The following is a 27,099-nucleotide window of genomic DNA, read 5'->3' on the forward strand; positions in this document are numbered from 1 at the left end:
CTCCCACTTTTTTTTTTCCCCTAACAAAAACCCACTCTTCATCCAAATTTTAAATAGAAAATAAAAGTATATTTACTTGTGGAGGCTAGATGTATAATATTTATCTGAATTAGTCTGATTCCTAATTCGGAAGATATGTTTTTCATGTGCTAAGCTATACATTAACATGGGAAGCTGCTCACCTAAGCTGTTTTTTTCAGTGCTACAGAAAATACTAACAACACAATTAAACCATTGCTTCAATGGGAGCTGCACTGCATGCAGATAATAAATATATTTTCTTATATCATCATCTGAGTTTCTTTCCTTTTACTGGCAGGCTTATAGAACTGCAAAAGCCATGAAAACTCAATGCTAACTTAAAAGTGCAACCTCTGTTACTTTAGTGTCTTTGTACTGTGTATCAAGGCATCTTTTACATTAGATAATGAAATGGAGATGGGGCAGAAAACACACCTCTGAAAGACTTTCTACACAAAAGGATGAACACATAGTTCTTTGCACAAAGCATTAGAAAATACTGTGATATTTTATTATTAAAAATGCTGCTGAAAAGTTTATACATATGTGTCCAGCCATATATATCTTCTATCATTACTTAAGGCAAAAAAACCAAAAAACTGCAAAACAATAACAGAAGAAACCATTAAACCCTGTGTGCCTCTTAAGGTCAAGAATATAAGCCTGGGAAAGTACTTTTGTTTTTCTTTTACAGTTTGCAAAGTATATTCTGATATCATTATTATAGAATTCTATGAAGACTGTATAAAGCTGTTCCCTCTACAAATCATACATCATTCCAGATGTATCAAATTATTAAATCAACTTGATTGCAATTACTTTTCAAAGATAAAATCATTCACTTACAAGACCTTTTTTTTTTTTACCCAAATGTCACAAGCCTGATGCAGTAGTGTACATATTGCTAGCACAGAACAATTTGAAGTACTAAACAAATACTGTAATTCACATTACAAATATTCCCAACTGATTATGATGCCAAGCCTCATTACTTTTTTTTTTCCTTTTTTCTTTTTTTTTTTTACCTTTTTTTTTAAGACGTGAACTGGTGCATCTCAGCTGAGGCATTACATAGGTGGTGAAAATGGGCTACTATGGAGTCAGCATTAATCAATATTATGTGATGGATCAGTGGAAAAAAACCCCAAAAGAAACAGTTTTCCATTTGCTACAGTTGTACTTTGGGGGTGTTGCTTCATCACATTCCAACCTGAGCATCCAGATCAGGTTTATAGCACATTTATGACAGATAAAGGATTATATCAGCCACATGTTGCATTTTTATCATGTAATTAACTTTTTATTTCTTCCCTTCAGAATCTGTTTTACTGCTGCTACAACAAGGAGTTGTGCAGATGAATAGACCTCAGTGAATCGGTAATTACCTTGTCTTTAATTTTATTTGTAGGGGTGACTATTCCAAGACATTGTATTAGAAAACAAAAAGCATAGAAAACAAGAAGAGGTACAAGGCATCTTGTGTTAGATACTTATGGGACATATGATATTGATGCAGCTTAGTTGTTCATTAATAACAGAATATACATCTGGGATAATCATATTCAAGTGCAGACCAATTAGTTCAAGTATCTTTGGTTACTATCTCTCAATGATGGAGTAACTTTCAAAGACAATATATAAAGCAATCTTCATCTGTAAGAACTTATTTCTAGCTTTTAATATTTGAATCAGTTGTTTGAATCAAACTGCTAAGTTCCTTATGTTTATACCTCTGCTTTCATGCCTCTGCAAAGGAAAGACAGAAGGGAATAATCAGCTATGAATTTTGCCCTTCCTGAGAGTGATGCTTGCTGGGATTTTCATTTTTGTTCAGATGAAGAACAACTGATAATGTCTCTCCTTCTCTCTCAGTGTTCACTGACTATGGGACTACTGCGTGTGATAAATCAGAAGAAAAAGTATTTTCAGACAGGTACACTTTCAAGCACAAAACAGGATACCGGGCAGAGAAGTTCTTTGCACACTGATCACTTCTGAACACTTAAAAAACCAGCCAGCCAAACAACTCACCACTTCTCCACTTTCAAATTGTGTTTTTGTTTCACTTAGCAAAGCTAAGAAGGTGCTTTCTCAGCTGAGATTCTGCTGCAACTGCTGGTGAATATAGAGCTAGCTTTCCTCAGAAAAGGCTGACCAAAACACAGGCTTTCTTTGCTTTTGTCAGGGCACAAAACTCTTCCTAATGTATCACAATAACCAAGAACTATAAACTGGACTCTGAATATATATTATTGGATGTTTCTTGGTTCAGTCCAACAAGCTTAAAATAGTAATTATTTTCTCTTGTGTTTTTTTTTTTTTTCCTCCATTTTCCAATCCATTGCCGTGTTGCAATTTAACAAAGGCTAACACAAAATTAAATTATAGAAAAAAAAGTTTCAGAAAAGAACAACGATCTCCTATGAATACTTTAACATGCACTAGTGTAACCTGTAAGAGAAAATACACAGGTCACACAGACAACTGTATCCTCTGCATGACACCATGGCCTCATATAAATGAAACATGTTAGAACAAACTCATGTTTTTTGTTTACCACTAGTAATTAAGAAGAAATTCCTCCTTTGGGCTTGGAGGAAACAGAGGTGATATGACTAATGTATATACACATAGGTCACAACCAAATGCACAATCTTTCTAAAAGCTCTTTTCAAACTGAAAACATCAATAAAAGCTGCTTTTTTTGTTTGTTTTTGTTTTTGCTTTTAAACTCACAGCTATGTACAATTTTACAAAGTTTCTTTAAATATAGTTCATGCTGGCAAGTCATCTCTTTGCACAGAACTATACCTATTTTACTGCATAGTCAGTCCTCCTCTTTTTTTTTGTTTTTGTTTTTAATAATAAAATTCTATTTCCCCAATCTGGATTACAGATTCATATGCTGGGTAAAAGCCCATGGTGATGTCTTTGTTTTAGCAAGGGCCATTCATGGTATGGCACATAAAGAATTTTTTTTATTATTTTATTAAAAAAAAAATTAAAACACCTGTACAGTCACTGGCTCTGCATTCCAGAAGACTCTGCTTTGCTTGTTACACTCAGAACACCATTTTAAGTGACTTCTTCTGTCCTCAACTTTCAATCAAATTGGCTGAGATCTTAAAGCAGTATCATAACAGCAATGTACACTTTTCACATTTCACAGGGTTTGTAGTTGATCTTTTAACATCAGTGAGTTTCTGTGGGAAGGATCAGTAAGAAAATAATGACTGTCCTTCTCTTTAACTTGTTTTTACTTTAGATTTTGACAAGGTGTTCAAAGGACGGTATTATAACTTTTTCCTCTTCTTTGTTTGTTTGTTTTTTCTTTCTTCCAAGTGGCTTGTAAGGGTAGAGGGGGAAGGGCTGAGCTATACCCTAGTGGTTGAATGTCCATGGGGCAAATTTGTACTGTTTTGTCCTCCACTAAAGGTGTTGAAAGTATGCAAAGGCTGCATTCCTGTTAATGTGTTTGGAATCATGGTTATGGTGTTGGGTGTCATTAACGGGATGTCATCTGGGGACCTTCTCAAAGTAAGCGTGTAGTCAGGTGGACAGGTTAGTCTCAGTGTGTCATGGGCCTGCAGCGATTCACATTCGTGGTCATGTTCTAGCTGTTTCATCTGCAACGACATGATCTCTTCATTTTGTATGTGTGCTATATCATTGGTTGTGTTCCTCTGGGGGCTAGGGCGCCTGTGAGTCTCATGACGCCGCTTGTCCTTCTTGTAATATAATGCAGCAAAAGCTAAAATATTGAGGAACAGCAAGGATGCCCCCACAGCAATGGTGACACTCAGCTCTGTGGAGTAATCTCGCTTGTTTTCTATGAGAACTGTCGTATCCTCTGGAGCTGTTTTATGGGTGTCTTTTGAATGCTTGGGATTGTTGGCAGGTGTCATTGCTGGGCGTTTTGTGGCTGGCCACAATTTACCAGGAGAACGTCGAGTCACATAAGGAAATGATGTCATGTCAGGAGGGGGGACTTTAGTTGTTGTGGAAACATACTGAAATATTTCATTCAGGTTGTGAAGGTGTGGTACGAGCTCCAACCAGAATGCAACTTTTGTTGCTCGGTAGTGATCACGAACTCGGGGTTTCAGACCAATATGCAGGTAAAGCTGATCTTTAGGATTGTATTTAGACCAGGCCACTTCTTCAAAGCGGTTGGGTTTTGTGTGGATGAACTTTGTGTCCTGTGGAACAGGCTGGTTTGGATCTCTACAGAAATAAAAACAGGCAATATTATACTCTTTAAAAAAACTAAACCAAAAGCAAAACGCCCAAACCCCTCTATCTTTCAGTTAGTGTTTTATCTGGTAATTAATGCAACCTAAAACCGGAATCTAAAAACCCTCACTAACTTAAAAAGTTGATAAATAAACGAAAGAAAAATTACTTACTGTATAGTGCATATCAGACACTGTAATACTGTTTTTACACTAAGAAGGAGAAAGGGTTGTGTGTCAGCTCGCAAAAGCTCATCTGAAGTTCTATGTTTCAGTATTGATCTCTGAAGATGTCTTAGAGAGGTACTACCTTTATCCATAGCAAAGGTGTGGGCTCAGCTCTTCTCAAGATTTGATATTAATTTTTCTCACTTAAGGTACCACTACTTCCACTGCTGTAAATAGTAAAATATGGGCATCTAATCCCTATGGAAATGTTGGAAGTCCATGTGACTGTAATAATTTACACTAGCTGTGTATATTACTTAAAAAAATTCAAACCATGAAGTAGCAGGGCTAATAGATAACTCGGAACTATTTATCTTTGTGTTTCTTTACTGAATTATTAGTCCCCATTCTTGTTTAAACACCTATTTTAGGGAAAAAAAAACTTTGAAGAATTTGCATGTCACAAATCTTTTTTATTATTTGCATTAGTAGATTACTATTTGAAAGTTCTGTGTGCTCATTGATTCTGAAAGACTATGTTTAATGGGTGCAGGACAGTGAGCCTTAATTCCATCCCAGTTTGTAGAGATGAGAAATATATTAGCTGAGATAAATAAGCTTTACAGTAATTAAGTAGCAGTAGAGATAAGAGTAGTACATGACTCAGAGATTATTTCAAAATTGGCAACCCAAATATTTAATTGAAACTATGCTTTTTCCATCTTTTCTTTTGCTTTTCTTCTAATAGGTTCAGAATAAAGACAAACCAAAGGCACAAAAACATTTAAATGTGGTTAATGTCTATATATACTTATAATTTTGATAAGCTTTATGTAAATATTACTTCCTCTTGGCATGCAAAAAATACAGAAATTTAAGATTACTAATACCAATTTTAATATTCTGTGGTGCACGACTTTCAATCTCCTTTTGCAGCAAAGAGTATATTATGGGACTTTGCGATATATTATACTGTGTACATGACTCATTTTCTCTGAATTACTGAGAGATATTTCCATTCTCCTTTCCATTCCCATATGCATTAATTTATTTTCTGTTAAAATGATTCTAGTATTTTCCTTTTCTTCCAGTATACTCTTATGTATGTCACAGGAATACTAAGACCCACTACTATAGATTTGAAAGCATTTGGTTTTTTCTTTCCCCATTTTTAAAAGATTGTGAACACGATTGCCTACTTTAGCATTCCTTTGCTGTTCATGAAGAGCGATTCCTTGGTTCTTCAACCAGACTAGTAATTTGACTTTAATAATCATATGACTTCTGTTTTCATCTGTTTACCAGAAAGAATTTATCTTACCTTTTTTTGAGTGAAAGAATGAGGATTTTTTCTATACAATTTTGGTACTTTGGTTTACTTATACTTGTGGGTTTGGGAGTTTGGGTTTTTTGGGTGTTGTTTTGATATTTTTCTTTTTTATGTTACTGTATCAAAGCTATCTCTCGTTATATGTAATAAGTTACCCAATTTGTGTTAATTCTGAATTAAAAGAAAATTGCACAGCAATTGTTCATTCTAGTCAAAGCTCAAGGAGTAATATCCACTTCCAAGCAGTACAGCAGCAGCTGTATGCTGCTACTTTGAGGGATTATAACATGCATTCAAGAAGGAAATAAAAGTATGTCCTTTGTTCTTAAAGAATGGACTGAAAGAACTGTCCAATCCAGAGGAGAAGATACTGGCCCCATTCAAATATATCTATTACTGTATTACTTTGGCATTCAACACAAAAATTCTAAAACAAACTAAGAATCAGCAAGACTATAAAAATGAAAGCATTTTTCTTTACAGAAACTCAAAATCCATCTTATGTTCTCCCCCTTTGCTATTCTGGTTAACAGCACAAAAGACTCTGCGAAGGGTCCTACACAAAACATGCAAATTAAACTAGCTCATGTGAACATGATTGTTCACATGTATAAGTTGCACTTGATACACAGTACAGGAGATGAAGAAGCTGAGCACTCATTTCAGTGAGCCAGGCTGGACATGCACTTTTTTTTTTAATGGCCCCATAAAAATGATAGTATATGCCAATTTTAGCAACTAATCTTTTAAATTAGCATTCCCTTCCCCTACAAACAGCATACAAAGCAAGTAAACATCAACCTCCCTTTCCTTTCCCTCTCTTTCCTTCTCTACCTCCATTTCTCCTTTTTAACTATAACATATGTCAGGAACGGCTAATTATGCTGCCACGTCCTCCAAACACAAGAGAGAAAATTACATTACATGAGTATAGTCTTGTATTTCAAGATTTGTGTACTTGCCTGTGTGCCAGCATGAAACTGTCCATTGAACAGAAGGAAAAAAAGCCAGCCCCACAGCAAGTAATCTTTTTCTGAGGTTTTTTGTTCTGAGGGTATCAGAACTCTACCATTGGCCTGAGTTCTAGGGTTGATCACTTGATAACTGAATAAATGATCTGAATATTTTCTCTGAAATTGGAGGATAGGTACAGAAATGATTTTCTCTTCTTACAAGAAGAAAACTAGCAACTATAATAACTAAGTCCAGTGTTAAATAAAGGATCTAATGATCCATGGATCAGTTTTACAGAGTAATGATAATTCACCAGAAATATTCAGTGGATATAAATAAGAGGAACTTTTACTTTCCTTGGCCCTCCTCCTATGTACACTGGACACAATTCATAAAATCATCATGTTACAACTTATGACAGATTAAGTCTTTTCTTTAGGTAGCTGGGCAGTTCATCCTATTACGAAGACCCTTCCAGTATTATAGACAGGCGTAAATTATAGATGTACATACAGTCATTTCTCCTATTGAATCAGCTGTTTGGTAACACTTTTGGTCTGTTACTTTAACATCAAATTTGCTTTTTTTAGCCTGTCACATCACCTCAGTGTTTGTGGATATATCTGATGCTCAAGTGTGCAACTGCAGGAAAAAAAAAAGCTGCTAGGAAACCTCCCTTTAAAAACCTGTTGCAGTCACGCTAATCCAGTAATGAATCTCACAGGAATTGGATGACTTACTTGTTGTTAGCAGGGGCCTTTTTTTTCCTTCATCTTATTGCTAGAATAAAATTGATTATTATTGTTGCTCATTTTGCTCTCTGATTATTTATTTTATCACATTTAGAATTCAATTTAAACAGTTGCTCCATCAAGAAATGCCCCATCGTGCAATGCTTGAACTTGTCATCCATGTGACAGACCAGGACAAGAAGTCTTTCTTGTATTATCTAGGGTATTTTTTTATTAATGTGTAGAATCATCTGACTTCACTTACCACTTTTTTCCCTGCTTTCAGTCTGCAATGATTTTGCTCAATTTAACATGTTGCTATTTATTGATGTTTAATTCATAACTCAAAGAACTACAAATGCTATATATTAAAAACTTTAACAGCTGTAAATGCTGTATATTCAAAGGATTGACTTTTTCTCACAAGATATAAAGTAAATGTGCCTGCAATGGATGCTGACTGAAGAGCAAAACACATTCCTGCTCACAAGGTGAATTAGTAACTGACCTGAAGGGCAAATGAGGGAACTGAGTATTTCATATCTGGTGATATTAGCACAGGAAGAATGGGGAATCTTAAGAAGTTGACGCTTATCCTGAATTCCATATAACTTGTTAAAGTATCATTTTAACTACTTCTGCAACAGTGTTAACTACCTATACAGGACAATTGAACTATTACATGAAAGCACTTTCAGTGTTTTATTCTTTTCGTTGTTTTCTAACTGCATTGGAGAGCAAAATGTCATAACAGTTACATACTGAGTCTGTCTCAAAGACACTGAAAGGCCCCTTTGACCATTTATTTTCTTTCAGCGGTCCTCTTTTCTCCATAAGGGGGGAGAGGGGAGATGAAAAAGGAGAGAGAGAAAAAAAAAAAGAAAAACTCTGTGGCATTTCTTCTTGCTTCTACTGATTTTTCATGTTGTCATAATATTTATAATTGTACAGCCATTTCTGCCTGAAGCACTGGTACACAAACATATTTTCCCTTACCTCCTTCCCTCACTTATCACCAGGTCCCAGTGTTGCCATGCTCCCAATCAGCTATTATAACTACTAGGGAATGTAAACCATAAATACAGTAGTTTTTTTTGGCTAACACAGATTGGCCATTGGAGACAGTTATTTCTTCAGACGAAACAGTCAAAAAGAGATACAACAGCCTCATAAAGGGCTTCTCAGAAAATTGACTTGAAAATACACTTTAATCATTGTGAGTTTAATTGTGTCTTCCATTTGAAAGCCAAACTGAATATAAAACACAGATATCCTTAATAGCTCAGATAGGTTTCTGCTTCAGAATCAATGGTAGTAAAATAATTCAGGAGTATTTATCTGAATTACAAGAAAAACAAAGATATATCCTTTAGGTCTTTAACTTTCCCTTCACTAAACAATGTAAACCTGGATGACTGGGAGCAAAAATAACAGTACTGTAACTCCTTAAAAGAAGGTACTTTTTAGAAACCTCAACAGATGCCTCTAATGAGAACATGGCTTCTTATCTACTCTATGAAACTTTAAATCCTTCTTCACAAGAGTGTGTCTGGCAAGGTATCTGTGAAGGACTGGCACACATCCCCTCATGTTGTTCACTCTCCCCCTGCTGATGCATCTGTGAAGGATCTAGTGTATAGCAGAGCATTTGAGCATATAAAATTAGCCTTACATTGAGGATACTACTACTGGCAGCAGACTAAAGTTTTAAAGGCAGCTGTTAATGAAGCTCTCACATATAATTTTGCACATAGTGAAATCAAAAGCTGTATTTTCATGCCATTTTTGTATCCCAGATGTAGTTTCTCAAACCTAATCTGTAACAAATTGCTTTCTGATTTCTAAGGCATGTTAGAAACATAGTTTTCCAAAGGCCAAAACACTGTAAGAAAAAAAAAATCATAAAAAGGTAGAAAATGGAGGACTAGCAAAATGCAGCTTCCAGGTTTCATTTCAAGCACAATCCACTTGCCATTAAACACTCTAATTGTCACCTCCTGTTTGCTAGCTTCAGTAACTGGCTTTAAAGTAAAACACAATAAAAGCATTGTGCCTTGTGCTATTTCTTTGACACCTAATGATTTTACAAGCTTGACCTGACCTCCAAACCCAGCTTTGGCAGTAGGCCCATTAAACAATGTGTGATTTTTAGCAGCAGGTGGCACACAGCACAGTCCATCAGAACGATGCACCACCTGGGCCATAATTATACAATAAGTACCTGGATGCAACCTCTGTGGGAGACTCATCAAGACTGGAAAATTCTCAGAAACATTAAAATTAAATACATAAAACTTCAGTGTTAATGTTCAGGGCTCATCAACATGAAAAAAATGGAATAAAAAAATCTTTCACTTAACAGATTTTTCATATGTGTTGCTATGGGTACAAACACAAAGCAAGCTGAGCTCTATCAGAATGAGGATGGGAAACGCTCAATTAAAAAACGGGTGGGGAAAACAAACAAAACAAAGCCCCCAACAATGCAGTCTTGAATTATATCAATCTTTTTGAGAGTTGGAAGGCCTGAGTGGGCACACAGATTCCAAATTACATGTGGGAGGATAGAGAGGAGAATGGTTACCCCAGTATGTTCCCTGTTCCCTTGGGCTTCAGATGCTACAACCTTCCTTTTGCATTGAAGGCATCAGAGGTGCACAGCAAATGTAATTTGCACTATACAGAACAATTAATCTTTGTTTGTATAAACAAACAAAAATGGCAAGTCATCTGTTTCATGTTGCTCCTTTCCTTGTAAAAACTGAAATTTTACAGCTATTTTTTTAATGACACATCTTTCATACCATCTATAAAGAAGCAAGTTTGTAATAGAAGATACACTCCCCATTCCTGTTATCAGCAACAGCAAAGTTTCAGAAATGGCTAATGGCTCTCCCAAAGCACCTGTTGCACCTTTAGGTACAATATGGCAATGGGTTCACAACCAGAGAACTGGGTGATGGAACGTACAGCCTGCTGAAATTAACTTTCAAGTAGCAACAGCTGGAAAGGGCTTCCAATTGTGCGTGATGGTGGCAGCTGGGCCTGTGAGAAGCTCCTGACAGCCTCAAAATAATTGCTTAAGTATAACTTCTTATTCTACAGGGAATAGTTGTAGAGTAATTGGAAGCAACAGATTGTGGTGATCTTGCATCTTCATAATAATTCCAGTTACACATATTTCTAAGGATCTGAAGTCCTCTATGTATATGTGTCACTGCATCTATAAAGACAGACTGATGGGAAAACCATCTTTCTGGGTGTGTGGTATAGCCAGCATGCAGCATTCTCTGTCCATAAACCTCACTTTCATCCTGAAGTTTGCCCTGATGACTTCCTGTTGCCAAATGCACTTAAATATTCCACAGTTCATTCATTATTGTTGCATTACTGTGGGATTTCCCCATGCAAAAGTACCTGTTTGTTAAAAATGCAACAAAAGCTTTATTTTTTGCCTTTTAAACTGATCTGAAGCATTTGATTGGTTTTTACTGAATTAATGCCTGAGGGTTTTGTTAAGACTGCAACATTTCTCTCCCTTGAACGTCATTTGGATTCATTAAAGGCTGCAAGAGTTGCTAAAGCCTCTGACTGCACTAGGCATCTTGTATAGCTGCACAGCATTCTCTGCAGTGCAGTAAAGCTGCAGTTTCCAGAGCCCAATCCTGCCATTCAACATTCATAGGAAAGATTTATAGCCCCTTTGTGCCACAAATATCTTTGTTTTAATTCAGTAGCCAAGACTCAAGGGTAAAAAAAAGGCCTTGCTGCTCAAGTAAAACACTGCAATACTTTTCAAAGGAATGTGACAGGAACAGTACAGAAATTATTAAAAGCACTTGCAGATTATGCTGCCTTGAGAGTTCTTTCCTTGATATTTACAACACTATTTTAGCAAAACATTGATGTCCTATTTTGTTTCATAACCAGAATTAATTTAAAATTTTTAACCTTCTCAAAGCAAAATTTATATCTGAGTCTTATCTTCATTCCAGTCAAGTACTTATTATTGTCATTACAGCCCTCAGAGGGAAAATTCTTTCCAGTGTCTGCCTTTGTGTTCCAATTCCTCCCTGAGTTCCCATCCCTGTGAAGGTCGCTAAAACACCTTCCTTTCTTTTGTAGCTGATAAGTGCTATCTGCCTGACAGTTCCTTCTTCAAGTAGCAGACATATTGCCTCTGATTTTCCAGTATCTTAGTGAACCCTCTTCTTTCTGAGACATGCTTTGTTTTAATAATTGCCCTATTTTTTGAATAAAAAATACAGTGCATTATTATTCTCACTGAGCTACTGAAAGAAAATAGTTAGAGGGAACACACTAATTAAAAATCTATTAAATATGAATAAGCCCCAGTTACCTTCTGTCTTATGCAAATACTGCTATAAAACTACTGCAAGATCAGGGTTTGAAGCCATCACACTGGGATGCTGACTATTTAGAGCCTTGCTATCAACAAAAAGGAATGCTGGGGGTCAAACTTACCCAGTTTTGGCGAAGTTTGTCCAATATGTCATAACCACTGCACTGAGCATGACATCATTCTTGGAAAAGTTGCAGTTGAACAGTTCTGTGGGGCCAATCATAGGAATCCCAAACACGTAAGGGACTTCATCGCCATGAGCTGAATCAGCCCAGCTGGGTTTCATTTCACTTTGGCAATGGTGGTAAAATGCATAGAAATATGTTGGAGATCCATACTGGGCATGCAGGTCAGCAGTAGCAACAGCTGGAGCAACCCACTGGTGGTCTGTAAAAAGAGCAACCAGGGTCTTCCGTCTTGTTTCGGGGTTTTCTTTGTCTGCCCAGTCAGTGTACATGAATTTAATGGTCTCTCGCAGTGTATCTTTCCCTTCTGGATAACCATATAGATTGTCCACAAAATTGGACACAGAAAAGTCAAAGTCATTGGGGGAAACACCATCTTCATTGTCTACAATGCCATCCACAAATTTTAGACCTTCCCCTTGGTTCACGCCCAACATTATATCATAGTTAAGGAATTCCCCTTGCTCCATGAGAATCTGAGGGTCATCTGGAATCACATCTCCATCTATCACAGGCCCAAAGGCAATGTGGTATGTGGCTGGAGTGATGGTCTGTTGAATGAGTTCTTTGTAATTCTTATTTCGAAGACATTCAACCAAATCAGTGGTATCCAGCATGTCGCAGCCCACTTTATCTGCCAATATCCGAGTATACTTGGCAGGCTGATAGTTCACTGCCCAGCTGGACAGGGCTGTTCCGCTCTGTATGATTGCCTTTTGGAATAAGCCTGTGGGTACAAATTGTTTAAATGCAAATCCATTTATATATATATATATATAAAAGCAGCTTTCACTAAGCAAAGAAAGTTTTGTTTGAACAATCACTAAAGGATGCATATACCTAAATTTCAATTAAATTTCCACATATCCTACTCACTGCTACTTTTTTATAGTATCTCTAAGAGCCTACTAAGTAAAGTATCTCTTGTTCTTGATGCTCACACACATAAAGCATGATGGTTTCAGGTTACTGTTTCAAGAACAAAATCATGCTTGCTCTGCAGTTTTCTTGCATCTTTAATGGAAGTCCCCTGGCTTTAGCACAGTGGTAGTCCTGTAAGAAATTCTTTACAGGAGTGGCAGCTACAAGCAATCATATCCTCTTTGCCATGTAAATGACTCTCATAAATGCTCTCTTCAGTAGTTTAAAGGTCAAATGAAAATTACACACTCTCATTTCCTTCACAGAAGCCATGTATCACGTAATTTGAAAAAAAAATCTGCTCTGCTACAACCAGTTTAATAGGCTTGAGTCTTCTACTCTGACATGATTTTTTCTTTACCATTTCAATTTGTGTGTGTGTGCGAGTGAGCATTGCCTATATATGCCTTGAATTAAAATATATTTACATTATTTTTGGAAGTGTGTAGGTTGTGATTCAATAGTTCTTTCTGTTTTTTTTATATGTACTAATATAAGGAGAGACAAAAGACTAAGTCTGAACAGCTTTGTGTCAGAGCACTGAAAAGCTTACTGATGAATCTACTCCATCTGTTTTTTCATAGTAAGATCACTAATATGGCCTATTTTATACTTAAACTGAAATGCCAGGGCCTCTTCTGCACATGGTTTATACTGTCAAGCTTTGTCTTTTTTTTTGGGGGGGGGAAAGGGGTGGGCGAGTAGAAGGGTAAAGTATTGAGGATAGAAATCCCACACCTCAAACTGATGAAAGCCGTAAGAACTCTGTATGGGATCACACAGCCCTTGTGGGAAGTTAAATACATTTTAATAAGGTTAAGTCATGTTATTATTAAGTAAGAAAAGCATGTAAATGCATGTTAGAAATGCAGACAAGAGTGTGTAAAAAATGAAAAAGGTCACTTCCCTTTTCCATTTTAATTAAGGCAAATTCTTTGATAGAAGAGCCATTGGAGTCTGCTGAGAAAGCCAAAAAAAGTATACTGCCCATGGCATTTATTGCATGAAATCTATGCTATAACAGCATCTCATTTTTCATATAATAATATTTATGTTGATTAATACAAATCCAGAATATTAGCTAGTAGGTATTCTACAAAAAATACAGACTTCATATGATTCTAATTCAGCCTACCTGGTATGGCCATTTTTGTTATACTGTAATGTAAAGGAAAAAAAATAAAGGAAAAAAGAACTTTGCTCAGAGGATTGTTACCTTCTGAATAGTGAGAGAGTGTCAGGAGACTGACACAGGAAGCTCCTGCCCCAGATCCAAAAATAGTAACTCTTTTTGGGTCTCCTCCGAAAGATCCAATATTTTCTTCAATCCAACGTAAAGCTTGGATTTGGTCAAGCAATCCATAATTACCTTTTGCAGCTTGGTCCCCAGTACTTAAAAACCCTATAAGGCAAAAAAAAAAAAAACCAGAAGATAATTTTAGCTCACCAGATACAGAGTCAGCTACAGGGTATCCACATATTCACAACACATCTTCCTATCTTTTCATCTTGTGGGCTTTTTTTTTTTCTTCTTTTTTTTTAAAGGTCACAGTCTTTAGTTAAATGTCTCCAGTGAAGGCATGAAGGCAATGGAACTTATTGTGTATGCTGTTTGTCTTCAGTTTGTTTTTCCTTACTGCAGAGGCCACATTTCAGAAAAATACTTATTTCCTGTTGGAAATAATTCTGTATCAATACAACACTACAGACTGAAGATTTTATACATTTGATAACTGTATGTAAGGTGAAAAAAACTTAGGAGATAATTTTTCTGCAAAGAAGTGTTATCTCCAGTTTTTTTACTGAGAACAAGGCTCCATAACACATTAATTTAAATGCTTCTTACTATGGACCAAAATGGTTCTCAACTACACAGTTCTTTAAATTATTGTAATTGCAAAATGGATAGACACACTCACAAATAGAAAAAGAAGCATAAAGAAAATTGTAAATGGAGCAGGAAAAAGCCTAGGAAAAAATACATTCCAATTTCACAGGGGATATTTATTAGGAAGATAGCAGGTAAACCCTTGGCAATTCAGCCTTTAGTAGGGAGATTTTATCTAAACAAATCAGGTTTTCTCTCTTCCCTTGGAAATTACAGGGAGAGCTGCACTGTTGATTTTTATTCCTGTAATGTGGTTATCAGGTTTTAGGAACAAAGCAGGACACATTTGCTGCTCGTCTTGCAACTGAGAACAAAATGACCAAAAAGGTAGGACTAGGATTCATTTTGTTTTTCTGAAACTAGGTAAGGTGAAACACTGCAGTTACCCACACTGCCCATCATTCACAGTTAAGATCTTGAACTATGTCCAAATTAATACATTAAGCCAGCTACTCACTTTTTAACTCCTACAGACCTTATCCTGTCAGACAACTAGAATTCATAAGTCTATTAGAATTTACCTTAAAACATACAAAGTTTTCAGATGGATATTACTGATTTAGGCACTGCTGACAGCTGCTTATCAAGACAAAACTCAGCTGGTGTTTCCAAGCTAATTATCAGTTCAGACAAATTTGCCAGAAGAGGGCCCCAGGACTCCCAAGATCTGCAGTCCTGGAGCAGTTAGAGATGAGAGTCTGCAATCTTGAGCCACCTTAGCCTGACAAAACCTTCATATGTTTACGGAAGAATACAATGGAAGCATGAGGTCCTTAGAGAAAAAAAAGGCCTTGCAGTACATTTCACCTGTTTTGGCAGATCTCTTTGTGTTGGCTGCAGTTATTTTTTCAGTGATAGGAAGAATGAAGATTCACTAGGTAGAAGGGATTCAAATATAGAGGAAGTGGAAGAAGAGGAAAGGCATGCGAAAAGAAGAAGAAATTAGATGTCTCACATTTCCATCTGTCAGACTTTTACCATAATGTTTTCTGTAGTGAAATTCCTACAATAACCAGCCACAAAGTTTAAAAGCAAGATCATATAAGCACTAAGTTCTAAATATGGAATGCTATATGGCCTGCATTATGGTGGTATAAATTTCCTCATGCAAGGTCAAGCCTGATCGAATGTAATGCATTATCTTGCACCCAAAAGAATCTTTTTCATATTTAATTAGTACTTATTTATCAGTATCAGCAAGTATCATATCTGATGAGTCCTTGTATTTTTTACAAAATGGTTGCTACAATTGCAGTAATAAGAATAATATCTTTATTGCTAAATAGCATTTAATATGGATTTCTCATTTAAAAAAGTCTCTAATAATGGCAAACACAGGGGTTAGAATAGCAGTTAACATCTTTTTTCTCTTCTATTCTATTGGAGAAAAACAAACAAACAAAAAGTCCATAACTGCCTTATTTTTTTTTTTTGACAAATGTATTTTTCTCTTTTTCAAATGCCTTTATTGTCTTTTTAGGACTGCCAGTGAAAGAATTTCACTTCCTGGATTTGTTGCTCACTGCAATATTTCATAATATTCTATAATTAAGCCTTTATTCAATCAGAACTATGACCTCCCTGGGAGAAAGTGACTGTTGTAACCTTTAAAACAGCATGTTAATTAGTATTCAAAGCCTAAACACATTTTAGCTCTTCTAGCAGCATCAGGCTAAAGCTGGTTGATCTTTGTGATTTTGAATTCTTTTCAAATGTACTAAAAGGTGACTGAGTAAAACTCCAGTCAATGAGTATCTGATGTCAGACAAATGAAGATTTTTTTTGTTTGCAAGTTCTCTGCTGATTCTCATTAATTGCAAGAACATTTTTTCTTGATTTAAAAAGTAATCATCATGGCAAAGTGTCAGCCCCACATGACATAAACTGAATTAATAAATCTGTCTCTTCTTGATGAGGATACATTTTCTTTCATGTTCTGAATACCAGGTCAAAATATTTGCTCAAAGCAATCTCAAGAAATTCAGGCAAAGAAAAAAATCTGTCCAGAAATACACAAGACTTAATATTTACCTTTTTTTTTTGTGACCACTGTGAATATTTTGAAACAGGATCTTCATGTGTGACTCTAAAATCCTCATCAAAGAATGCAGCTTTTTTTCTGAGATGGGGATTTACAGTCCGTGCCTTTTATGTTTTTTTTTTTTTTTAACTGCAGTCAATATGTTTCATATTTTAAGATTTGGTGTGATTTGAGGGGCATTCTGTGATCTGAAAATAAGATTAGGGTTTTGATAGAACCTGGAAATTCTTCTCACTAGCCTAATGCAACAAAGAATGGCAATATCAGAATATGAAAAACAGAGAGATCTGTTTTGTTTTGTTTTTCCACATAATAATACAGAAAGGTATTAACAGTAATATTCAGATCTTGACTTCAGAAACCTGTCTTCCCTTACACAGTGAAATGGAAGGGTGATCACATGGTTCTTCCACTTCAAAATTACTTGGACAGCAACAGCTTTAAAAACTGAATGTGAGGGCATCCTACATGTGTTGAGTAACATACACCAAGTTGTCTTAAAGGACATTTGCTCCAAACTTACTGTGCCAGAGGGAAAGATGACTACTACCTGGACTGAGTAATAACAAGGGAATTACAGCTTTGTGAAGCAAAGGTCAGCTTGAAAAGAAGGGCAAAAGTAGCATGACAATTTGTAAAAGTAGAGAGGGGGAGGTGGGAAGAGTGTAACAGCTGGACATGGTTTGATGTTGTGAGAAGTGGCCACTGACATTGCGAACTCCCTCCAGCCTGGACAGAGCATCCTTCTCTGCCTGTGCCTGCACAGTGCCTGCACCCAGCGAGGGGCTGTCCATGTGTGCTGACACCCAGGGACTCTCCTGGCATGTGTGCGGTCTTGTGGGGTGTTTTTTAGTCACTGTCGATGAGTGAGTGGTAGGAGCTTATCTGATGGAGCAGCCATGCCACAAGAGGGTCCCATTTTTATACCCTTATCAAAACATCTGGCTTTACACCAGATCTCTAATTGTTTACTGGTGGGACCGTGCAGTTTCTCATGATCTCACCGTCATCCACTCTGAGAGCACTGGCCAGACGCCCCCAGTGCAGACAAGTATGAAGCTCACAGAACAGCTGCACACCTATGTTTTCCTGTCTTTTTGACAAATAGTCTCAACTAACATAAACATATATACTCTACTGAATATGCTATGGCAAACATTGTTATGTTTCTCAGTCATGACAGGCAATTGGCTCTCAGCTAGATTCCCATCCATTACAGTCTGTGATTAGAACTTCTTAGTTAGTTATAGAAGGGTGTTTAGAAACTTGCGACTCTTTACTAATCTTTCTTAAGTGTCAAGGATTGTAGCTTAAATTTTATAATTCTGATATTCACTGGCTGTTGGTTAGTTACATGTCATTAATAAATGAATAATCTGATTTGATTTAAACCACATGAATTGAGCAGCTTTTCCCTTATGACAGTTTAATAATGAAAAATAAACTAACAATGCATTATTTTAGAAGAGGAGGCACAAACAATTCTTAATTTTATTTTATTTTTTGCTTTGTTACTTGTAATAATCATATCTAATATTTTCTACATTCTTTCATGTAGAGAAAATAAATGTTTTTTTAAATTGAGGTTTATGAAGTAACAGTTCTATGCATATTTCTCTGATTCTATTATGGGACACAGTCTAGATTAATATTTTAATCTACTAGATTAGCTACAGTCAAGGAGGAAGAAGACTACACATGGAAATAATGGGGAATTTTCCTTTCCCACAGCCTTTAAAAATGAATGGACTCATAAACTACATGCTCTCACTTGGCACTGTTTTAATAATGCAGTGAAGATACAAAACTACATGCAGAACTCTTTTAAATCCCACTTACACAAGAGGGAATCCCTAGTTTTATCTTCAGCGCTGGTTTTGCCACTACACCACAAAAATCTTACTGAGAGAATTAACAAACCCCAAGAAACCAGCAGTGATATTTCCCCTTAATTACTAAAAAGTTATGTGAGAACCCACAGTGACAAATAGCAGACGCCAATATCTATGAAATCCACCCAGTTTACTTCGGTCTACATACAGCCTTGCCCTGAGGCCAAAGGCCATCCATTCGTTAGCATGTCGTGCAGATCTACAGGTGTTGAGTCTAGAGTCTCGAACAGAATAGCTGGACTTTGTGTCTACACTGTACACTTTTTATATACTGTTTTTACTATGGATCTACCCTTGTCCAGTCCCATGGGATGAATGAATGACGCTGGTGGACAGAGCATAAAGGTCAGCACATCTTCCAGCTGAGGTTCAACTGGAAGAATCCAGGCTGTACTTTACAGAACATCTCAGCAACGTGAAGCAATGCAAATAATGTGCAAGGAGGTGGTAGGAATAGTGGGGGTTTCTGTGGAAACTCTTTATTGGAATTAAAAATGCTAGTGTGTACATGCTCGGGATCAAAATGATATTCTTCCAACCATGGAATTTCAATTTGCAAAGAGGAGGCTCAGCTGCAGCTGCATCTCAGCTGTGGACATATTCCAAATATGCAAATAACTCTGAGGCTGCTTAACAACTATAATGGATTAAATTTGTAATAAATATGATCTTGGAATATAATCTATCCTAATACTTAGACAAAAGTATTTTCAGCTGAAAGCTATGTGATGATTCATGTGCATTGAGTAGATAATTTGAGGAGAATAGCATGAGTATGTCAAGAAACGACATCAATCATAACTGACATATTTGAGCTCCAGATCAGAGGAGACATGTAAGGATGTATGGATCACAACGTAGACACCTAAAAAACCTGTGTCTAATCTGTTACCTTTGTACTAACTTGACAGCTACTGTGGAGAGACAAAAAAATCCCTCTAAAAGTAGCTTCAGCTTTTTAGACCTCTAGCTTTAGATTGGTCAAATTCCTATTAAAGTAACTTTAATTCTCCATAGAAAATAGACAAATGTAGGTGACCAGCTTAGAACTGACACCCACATTTCAGGCAAATTTAGGTGAAGTAGGTCCCTACCTAGAGAATAAATTAATCTCTAGTACTTATAGTAAACAAAATGTTTTAATTTCTGAGACATAGACCTTACATAAAAATTAATACCAAACTTAGTAAAACATAGTGAGCAGTCAAGATAGCACAACAAGAAATTAATTGTCAGGAAATCTGTATGAGATCAACAAGCTAGTGCATTATGATCTGTCTCCTCCTTTTTAAACCACTGCTGAAGTCTGGCTTCACATTTCTTTTGATTTTATGCCCCTTCACAACAGCAGCTCAGATGTGCTGCAACTTGTTTGTCAGGCAAAATTATCACAAGTAAGATTGATTTGTACATCTGATCAGAAATATGACATAAGTGATATAAAAGTAAGATACAGGAGACTGTGCTTTAAAGCATAATCATATCTTTTTTGTTCTCCTTTAGTGAAGCGTCATGGTAGGGCCATGTTTAAAGAAAAGAGCAAATTGCAAGCATACAACAGAATATATTTTCTATTAGCTTTTGTCTATATATCACATTTACTACCATAAAAGTGTATCTGTTGAGCTCAAATGCTAATGTATACAAATATAAAGTGAAATCCACTGGGGATTACAGAGTACATAGAGACTACAGTTGGTTCACGGACTCTCTGAGACATAAATATTTGGAGCATAAAGAAATATTAGAAGGAATTATGCTTACCCTTCATTAACTGTCCCCAAACAACCTCAACTGTCTTTGGTGACAGGAAGCATGGCTAGATGATATTTTATTTGGAATCAATGTAACTATATATTCCTTTTTGTTTCAACTGTGTGTAACTTTAACAGCACCATTTAAACTTTACTGAAAAGATGGTGGAATGCAAGATGGAGTGATCATGTCCTTGGCGCAGAGTTAGTAGAAAGAAAAACATTGCTGAATTTTTCCTGCAGCACAAATGGCTCATACAAAACTGAGTAAGCATCACTGCTGCACAGACTCACTCTGTGCAGAATCTGAGACAACTATCTAGTAAGACAAATGTGAGTACTCTGGACTGGCCATATATGGATCTGTACAGAAATAGTTACAGAGACAATTCTTCATCCTGAAAACAAAATAATAATGTTTTTTCTTCAGCTACAAAATGGTTTGCTATTTGCAGGTGTTACTGTCAAGGCAAATTCTGCAATGTTCAGCAACTCAAGCAGTAGTATGGCCTGATAAAGTAGCAGTAACCAAAATAAATTTCTGTCTGCTATGGCTAATTACCCTAAGCAGTTCTAGACAACCTAGACATATTATATATATCTATATTATGTATATTATATATACCTATATATTAACATAATATAGATTATGTTAAAATATAAAGGATAGTGATGTCTTTTATCCAATTTTCTAACTCAGGCTTACACAACAATAAAGTCTATCATAATTTTACCTTTATGAATTCTTTCAAATTACTTACTGTGAGGACAAAACCTACATGTGCTTGTTTAGTAAGAATGTCTCATTACCACATGCAGAACAAAAGAATAGGTCAGCGACAGGGTGAAGAGAGAATATGATTTTTTTTCTATATTGCTTGGGTACTGAAATCTAAAGTGTGTTCTTTAAAATTCAGGCAAATACATAGTCTTAAATACATAACAGTGTCTTGAAAAAGCCCTGGATAGCATATGTTATAAGAACAGCTGGGAAGGGAGAGGGAAATAACAGACAATAGAATGCATTTTAACAAGATTTAAAACCTATTTTTATACACATTTGTAAGCCATGAAAAGTTTCTTAGCATAAATTTATCAGAGCACTACAGAGGTCAACAAGTTTCCTTCATTTAAGTAATTATGTTATTTCTACAATGAAATACTTCTAATGAATCCAATTAAAAATTGTACATGACACTTTAACTGCTTTTAAATTTGCTTTGTTCATTGTAAAATGCTCTGAAACCACTGTGCAATGAGGTTACGTCAGTGGATGTTATCTAAAGCACTAGAGATTGAACATTCAATTCTGTTGTTATTCATGATGAGTAGCACATAACTCTATGTGAAGTGTCATTAAAGAACCTTTTGACAAATATTCTGAATATAGATTTTTTATTTTTAAATAGTAAATAAAGATGACAGCAACAAATTTTGCAGAACACATTAACTGATCTGTTTTCTTCTTACTATTTATCCAAATATTCACAAGTAAAACCTGCTATTACACAAAATACAAACAATAAAACAGCAGGTCCAATAAAAAGATTGTTGCTGAATGCATTATAAACAGTCTGATTAAAATATAAAAACCCCAAGCTAAAATAAATCAACTTTTCTACAAATGTCACTTCCAGGAAAAAAAAAAAGTTAAAACAAAAATATGTGTGTTGCAGAAGACACTGACAAATATCTGGTGTATTCAGTCAGTCTATGCTTTCTCTAATCACTGACCTAGAGGGTCAAATCCAAAGGTATCTAACAAGAGAAATGCACTGTGATTACAGTAAAACAATTTTATGAGTCACTGCTTCTCTGTGATGTGTTGACCCTGGCCAGCAGCCAAGCACCCACAAAGCTGCAATGCAGTCACCCTCTGCCCCTAGAAATGCAGAAGAAAGGAAGAGGAGAAAATGCAAAGAATAAACACAGCAAAACTTGTGGGTTGAAATAAAAACAATGCAATAGGTGAAAGAAAGAAAAATAAAACCAAAACCAAACCAAAACCCAAATCAAACTGAAACAACAACAAAGCAAGCAAACAAACAAACAAAACTGTATGAAAGAAAGAACATCCTTCCACAAACAGACTGATGCCTAGCCAGTCCCTAAACAACAGCTACTTGGAAGCCAAACCCACCCCACTTCTTCCTCTGATGTTATGTCCCCTGAGTGTGATGTTACATGGCATGGGATATCCCCTTGGTTAATTTGGGTCAACTGTCCTGACTGCTGCTTACCCTCACAGCCTCTTGACCACCTCCAGCTCACTGGCTCTGGAACAGACTGAGAAAAATAAAATAATAAAAAAAGGCTCTGTACAAGCACTGTTCAGCAACAGCCAATACATGGGTGTGTTATCAACACTTTTAGCCATAAAATCAAAACACTGTGCTATATGCAGCCAGACCCAGTATGTAATTCCACAGCTGTGGCACAATCTCTGCTTCTAAAGGTTCTGATGAATTTATAAGTGCCTATTTAATCAAGAAGAGTTGTGCTATATGCTTATTAAACCTGGAAATAGGGGGGGTTTATTAGCAAGTTTAGATGAAACCTTGTTTCATGGTTCAGCTCTAACAGTTATTTTTCTCCTTCTTAGTAGCTGGTGCAGTCCTGTGTTTTGGCTTTTGTCTAAGAGCAATGCTGATAACTGATTTGGAGAAAACTCTAGGAACAAACTTGCCAACAAAAGTTTTCAAGTTGACAAGCAGGTATTCTTTAGTGTGGCACCAGGAGACATGGGGGATAGTTCCTCCTAAATTGTGTCCTCATATTGCTACACAAGCCGTCCTCATATAGCCACTGGGCATACATGCCTATTCATGAGGCTACCTATGGATTACATAATTTTCCAGGAAGTTCCCTGCATGCATACAAAAATGTGGTGGTGATCTCTGAGGGTCGTTTACTTCTTCCAACAATCTTCATCACTTCTGGCAGCCTTTGAAGTGCACCCAGTAGATGTTTATACCAGCTTAATTGGTTCGTTAATACCACAGACATAACAATAATCATGTCCTTCTACTTATCAGTTAGTTTAACTGCAGCCCACCCTGGACACCTGCCATTCCCAGATACTCCTTATCCTTATGTCCTATTCTTCTTGTCTGTTTTTCTTACACTCATTTTGTACTAAGGTCATAAACTACCCCAAACTACCTCAACTACAACAGTTTATCTTGTATAAGAATTCTCAGTATGTTCTCTAGCTATACTCTATTTTTTCCCCCTGTGAATCAGTAATTTTCCATTGCTACTGTGTCCTGGGTTCAGCAGTAGCAGTCAATTTTTCTCCTTCTTAGTAGCTGGCGCAGTGCTGTGGTTTTGACTTTCAACCTGGGAACAGCGCTGGTAACACCGATGTTTTTAGCTGTTGCTAAGCAATGTTTACTCTGACCAAGGACTTTGTGAGCCTCATGCTCTGCCAGGGAGGAGGGGAGGCTGGGGGGAAGCAGAGACAGGACACCTGACCCAAGCTAGCCAAAGAGGTATTCCACATCACAGCACGTCATGCCCGGGGAGGTAACTGGGAGTTAATCTGAAGGGCACACTCTCTTCTGGGTCAGGCTTGTTTCAGTGGGTGGTATTGCATTCTCTTTCCTTGTTATTACCCTTATCATTATTATTATTGGTGGTAGCAGTAGTGATTTGTGTTATACCTTAGTTACTGGGCTGTTCTTATCTCAACCCGTGGGACCTACATTCTTTCGATTCTCCTCCCCATCCCCCTGGGAGCGGGGTGGGGGTGGAAGGAAAGAAAGAGAGGGGGGGTGAGAGAAAAGACTGTGTGGCTTTGTTTAAACCACGACATACAGTTACAAAGCCATCAAACTTAACATTTCTTAAAACTGATTCTAAAGGTTTATATATTTCATTTTGTGATTTGTGCCCCCCTTGTCTCATAACACACCAATGTTTTGGTTGTTGCTAAGCAGCGTGCACCCTGACCAAGGACCTTTGAGTCTCTCATGCTCTGCCAGTGAGGAGGGGCACAGGAAGCCGGGACGAAGCAAGGACAGGACACCAGTCCCATACTAGCCAAAGGGGCATTCCATACCACAGCACATAATGTCCACTAGATAGACTGGGAGGAGTCGCTCAGATCACTGCTTGAGTTGGACTGAGTATCAGCTGGCAGTACCACATCAAACCTGCATGAAATTAAGACTAAACTAATACACTTCATTTTTTTCAATTAAATAATCAATATTATTATGAAGACCTGACACCTTTAGCTAGACATCCATATTAGAGAAAACCTAATAGTACACAGAAAAAAAAAAGTTACGCATTTTAAAGAGTAACAAAGACACTACGTTTACACCTACAAATGACAGGTTAAACTGTGTGACATAAATGGCAACCGGCTGTAAAAACAGCAAGGGTTTTTTTATCTTTAATTATCAGCAACAAAAGATTGGTGTCCTTCAATAAAAGGGTTTAGGCATAATTTTTTCTTGATAGGAAAAAACCCCCATAAAACAAGTGACCAAGCAGACACATTTTTGCACTAATATACTGGTTTGAAAAGGCAAGTGCTAACAAGTCACCACAAAAATGAAAAATAAGGGCTCACAACATTAAGAACTTAATTGAATTACTTTATGTTTAGTATTTAAAGCAAAATTAACCAACAGTTTGTTGTTTTTATATAATGCTACTTTTAAGAGAAATAAAATTGACCTTCAAAGAAATTCACTGAAACATACATTTCTCTACTGGTCAATAAGCTGTTAGTATAATGGTACTATTACCTCTGAAAAAAGGCAGGCATCCTCTCAAGCTAAATACTCGGTTTAGTATTCAATGAAATTAAGTCACTTAAGTGGCCCTCCAATGAATCCTGTTGGCAGTTTACAAAGTACTCACCAGCACTAACATACATCTTCTGACTTCCAGTTTTATTTTCTTATGATGGCATAAACTACCTCTTCTTCAGGAAGAATACTGCTGTCTTATGTAAGAACTGCATTGCAACTGCCAGCACCTATAGCAATCACTTTGTCTTGAGTGAATGAAACTATTAGAAAATGAGGTTTTGTAAGGAATTAGCATTTTGTACACATTTGATAAGGGCCACTAACATGCCAATCAATGTGCATTGTTCTAATTGCCTACAATCATTTTCACTCAACTTGTCTGGCCTGAATTAGACACATGCCCATTACATTGGTACAATGGAAAGACACTTGGAAATGAATGTTTCTGTAAATAAATAAACAACTAAATAAATAAAATAGCACTGCTGTTATCTATTAAATATAGCAGAGCAACCTTGATTCTGTGAATTCAGTGAAGTTGAGGCAGATTCATAGTGATGCAACAGGGACACAACAGGTAAAAATCCAGCTCACAGAGTTTCTTGCAGGAAGATGAGCTGCGTTTAATAATTCAATGGATGGCAAAAACATGGAAGCAGAATAATGCTCTCTGAACTGGCCCTATAGCGGGAAAAGAGTAATGCAGAACAAAAATAAGCACGGCAAAGGTTACTATAGTTTGGGATTAGTTATGGCCTCTTGCATCTATGTCTGGCAGAAACGGTGACTTCCAGTGAGCCATCCTCTGATAAGAGAGTGGCTCACTCTCTGATAAGACAGTTGCTCCACAACAAACAGGAATACAAAGGTCAGTTATGATCTTGTCCCCAAGCCACAATGCATGGCCCTCAAAGGAAGCTGTATATTTGTGCTTCTGTTCACATTTTTCTTGTATGTTTCATTTTGAGCTTAAGACTGCACCCACAGTTGGAAGAATGAATGCAGCTAAATATCAGAAAGCAGAGCAGTAGGACATATTGGACAACTAATATAACAAACAAGGCAGATCATTTAAAGAGGGGGATGAAGAAAAATAAAAGGAGGATATAAATTTGATCAAATGGACTACATGAAGAGGTAAGAACTTTTCAATGCAAAATGTAGCAAAATGCAAGGAAGAGAGTGCAGCATCTAACAAACAATATTTTCCTACTAGATGGCCTAACATAATGAATCATTATAAAAAGCTATGTGATTTCAAATGGCAGACTTCTTATGAGGACTGACCATCTGCAAGACAGTGATGTTTAACAAGTGATCACTGACAACGGTCTCACTTATCTTCTGCTCCATAGACAGCCGTCTTATCCTTTTAAGCACCATTCTCAGTTGCAAGAAACAGTCTTAATAACCATCTCATTGGGCTGTGTTGCTTCCTGTTCTCAGGTATAATCTCCATTCCCCTGAATCAGCAAACAGTGCATAACATTTACACAGCTTAGAAAAAAAACTGAACAGAAACTGTGCTTTTTTATTTTTTTTGTTTTAGCCAGAAAGATTAAAATACAGAAAAATATCATACATCTGGAATACAGAACACTAGCTGCAGAATTCAAAACCTATTCAAATTAAAGCTGCTGCTTCTTCCTGTCTTATTCTGGCAGAAGAAGAACATGCTTACAAGCGCAGAACTGAAATACAACTGTACCTGGCCTAATGCACCAGCTATTATTCACTCAGCAGCATTTGAAAGCCAGAAGCTACCACATCAGTGCCAGTTAATTTATGATGAAAAAAGCATCCAAGTTGAACCTTCTTTCAGAAAAAAGATTTTGCGTTGGTAATATACGGCTGGC

At 36.6% G+C, this 27,099-nt stretch overlaps 1 protein-coding gene across 7 annotated transcripts in view; it reads right to left on the reverse strand.

The window, feature by feature from the left end:
- Positions 1-510: 510 nt before the first annotated feature.
- Positions 511-27,099, reverse strand: part of NLGN4X (neuroligin 4 X-linked) — a 119,910-nt gene continuing 93,321 nt past the window's right edge. For 4 of the 7 annotated variants that reach the window (XM_005151420.3, XM_005151419.3, XM_005151418.3 and 1 more), the window contains 3 exons: positions 14,122-14,307; positions 11,922-12,711; positions 511-4,245 (listed from right to left, as the gene is read on the reverse strand). In XM_005151420.3, coding sequence (XP_005151477.1) covers positions 3,396-4,245; positions 11,922-12,711; positions 14,122-14,307 — 1,826 coding nt within the window. In that variant the 3' untranslated portion in view covers positions 511-3,395. Of the gene's footprint in view, positions 4,246-11,921; positions 12,718-14,115; positions 14,308-27,099 lie in introns of all 7 variants that reach the window. The other 3 variants (XM_005151421.4, XM_013129597.3, XM_031051169.2) reach the window with 2 other exon arrangements.

Source organism: Melopsittacus undulatus, chromosome 2, assembly GCF_012275295.1.
Source record: "Melopsittacus undulatus isolate bMelUnd1 chromosome 2, bMelUnd1.mat.Z, whole genome shotgun sequence".
NCBI classification, from domain to species: Eukaryota; Metazoa; Chordata; class Aves; order Psittaciformes; family Psittaculidae; genus Melopsittacus; species Melopsittacus undulatus.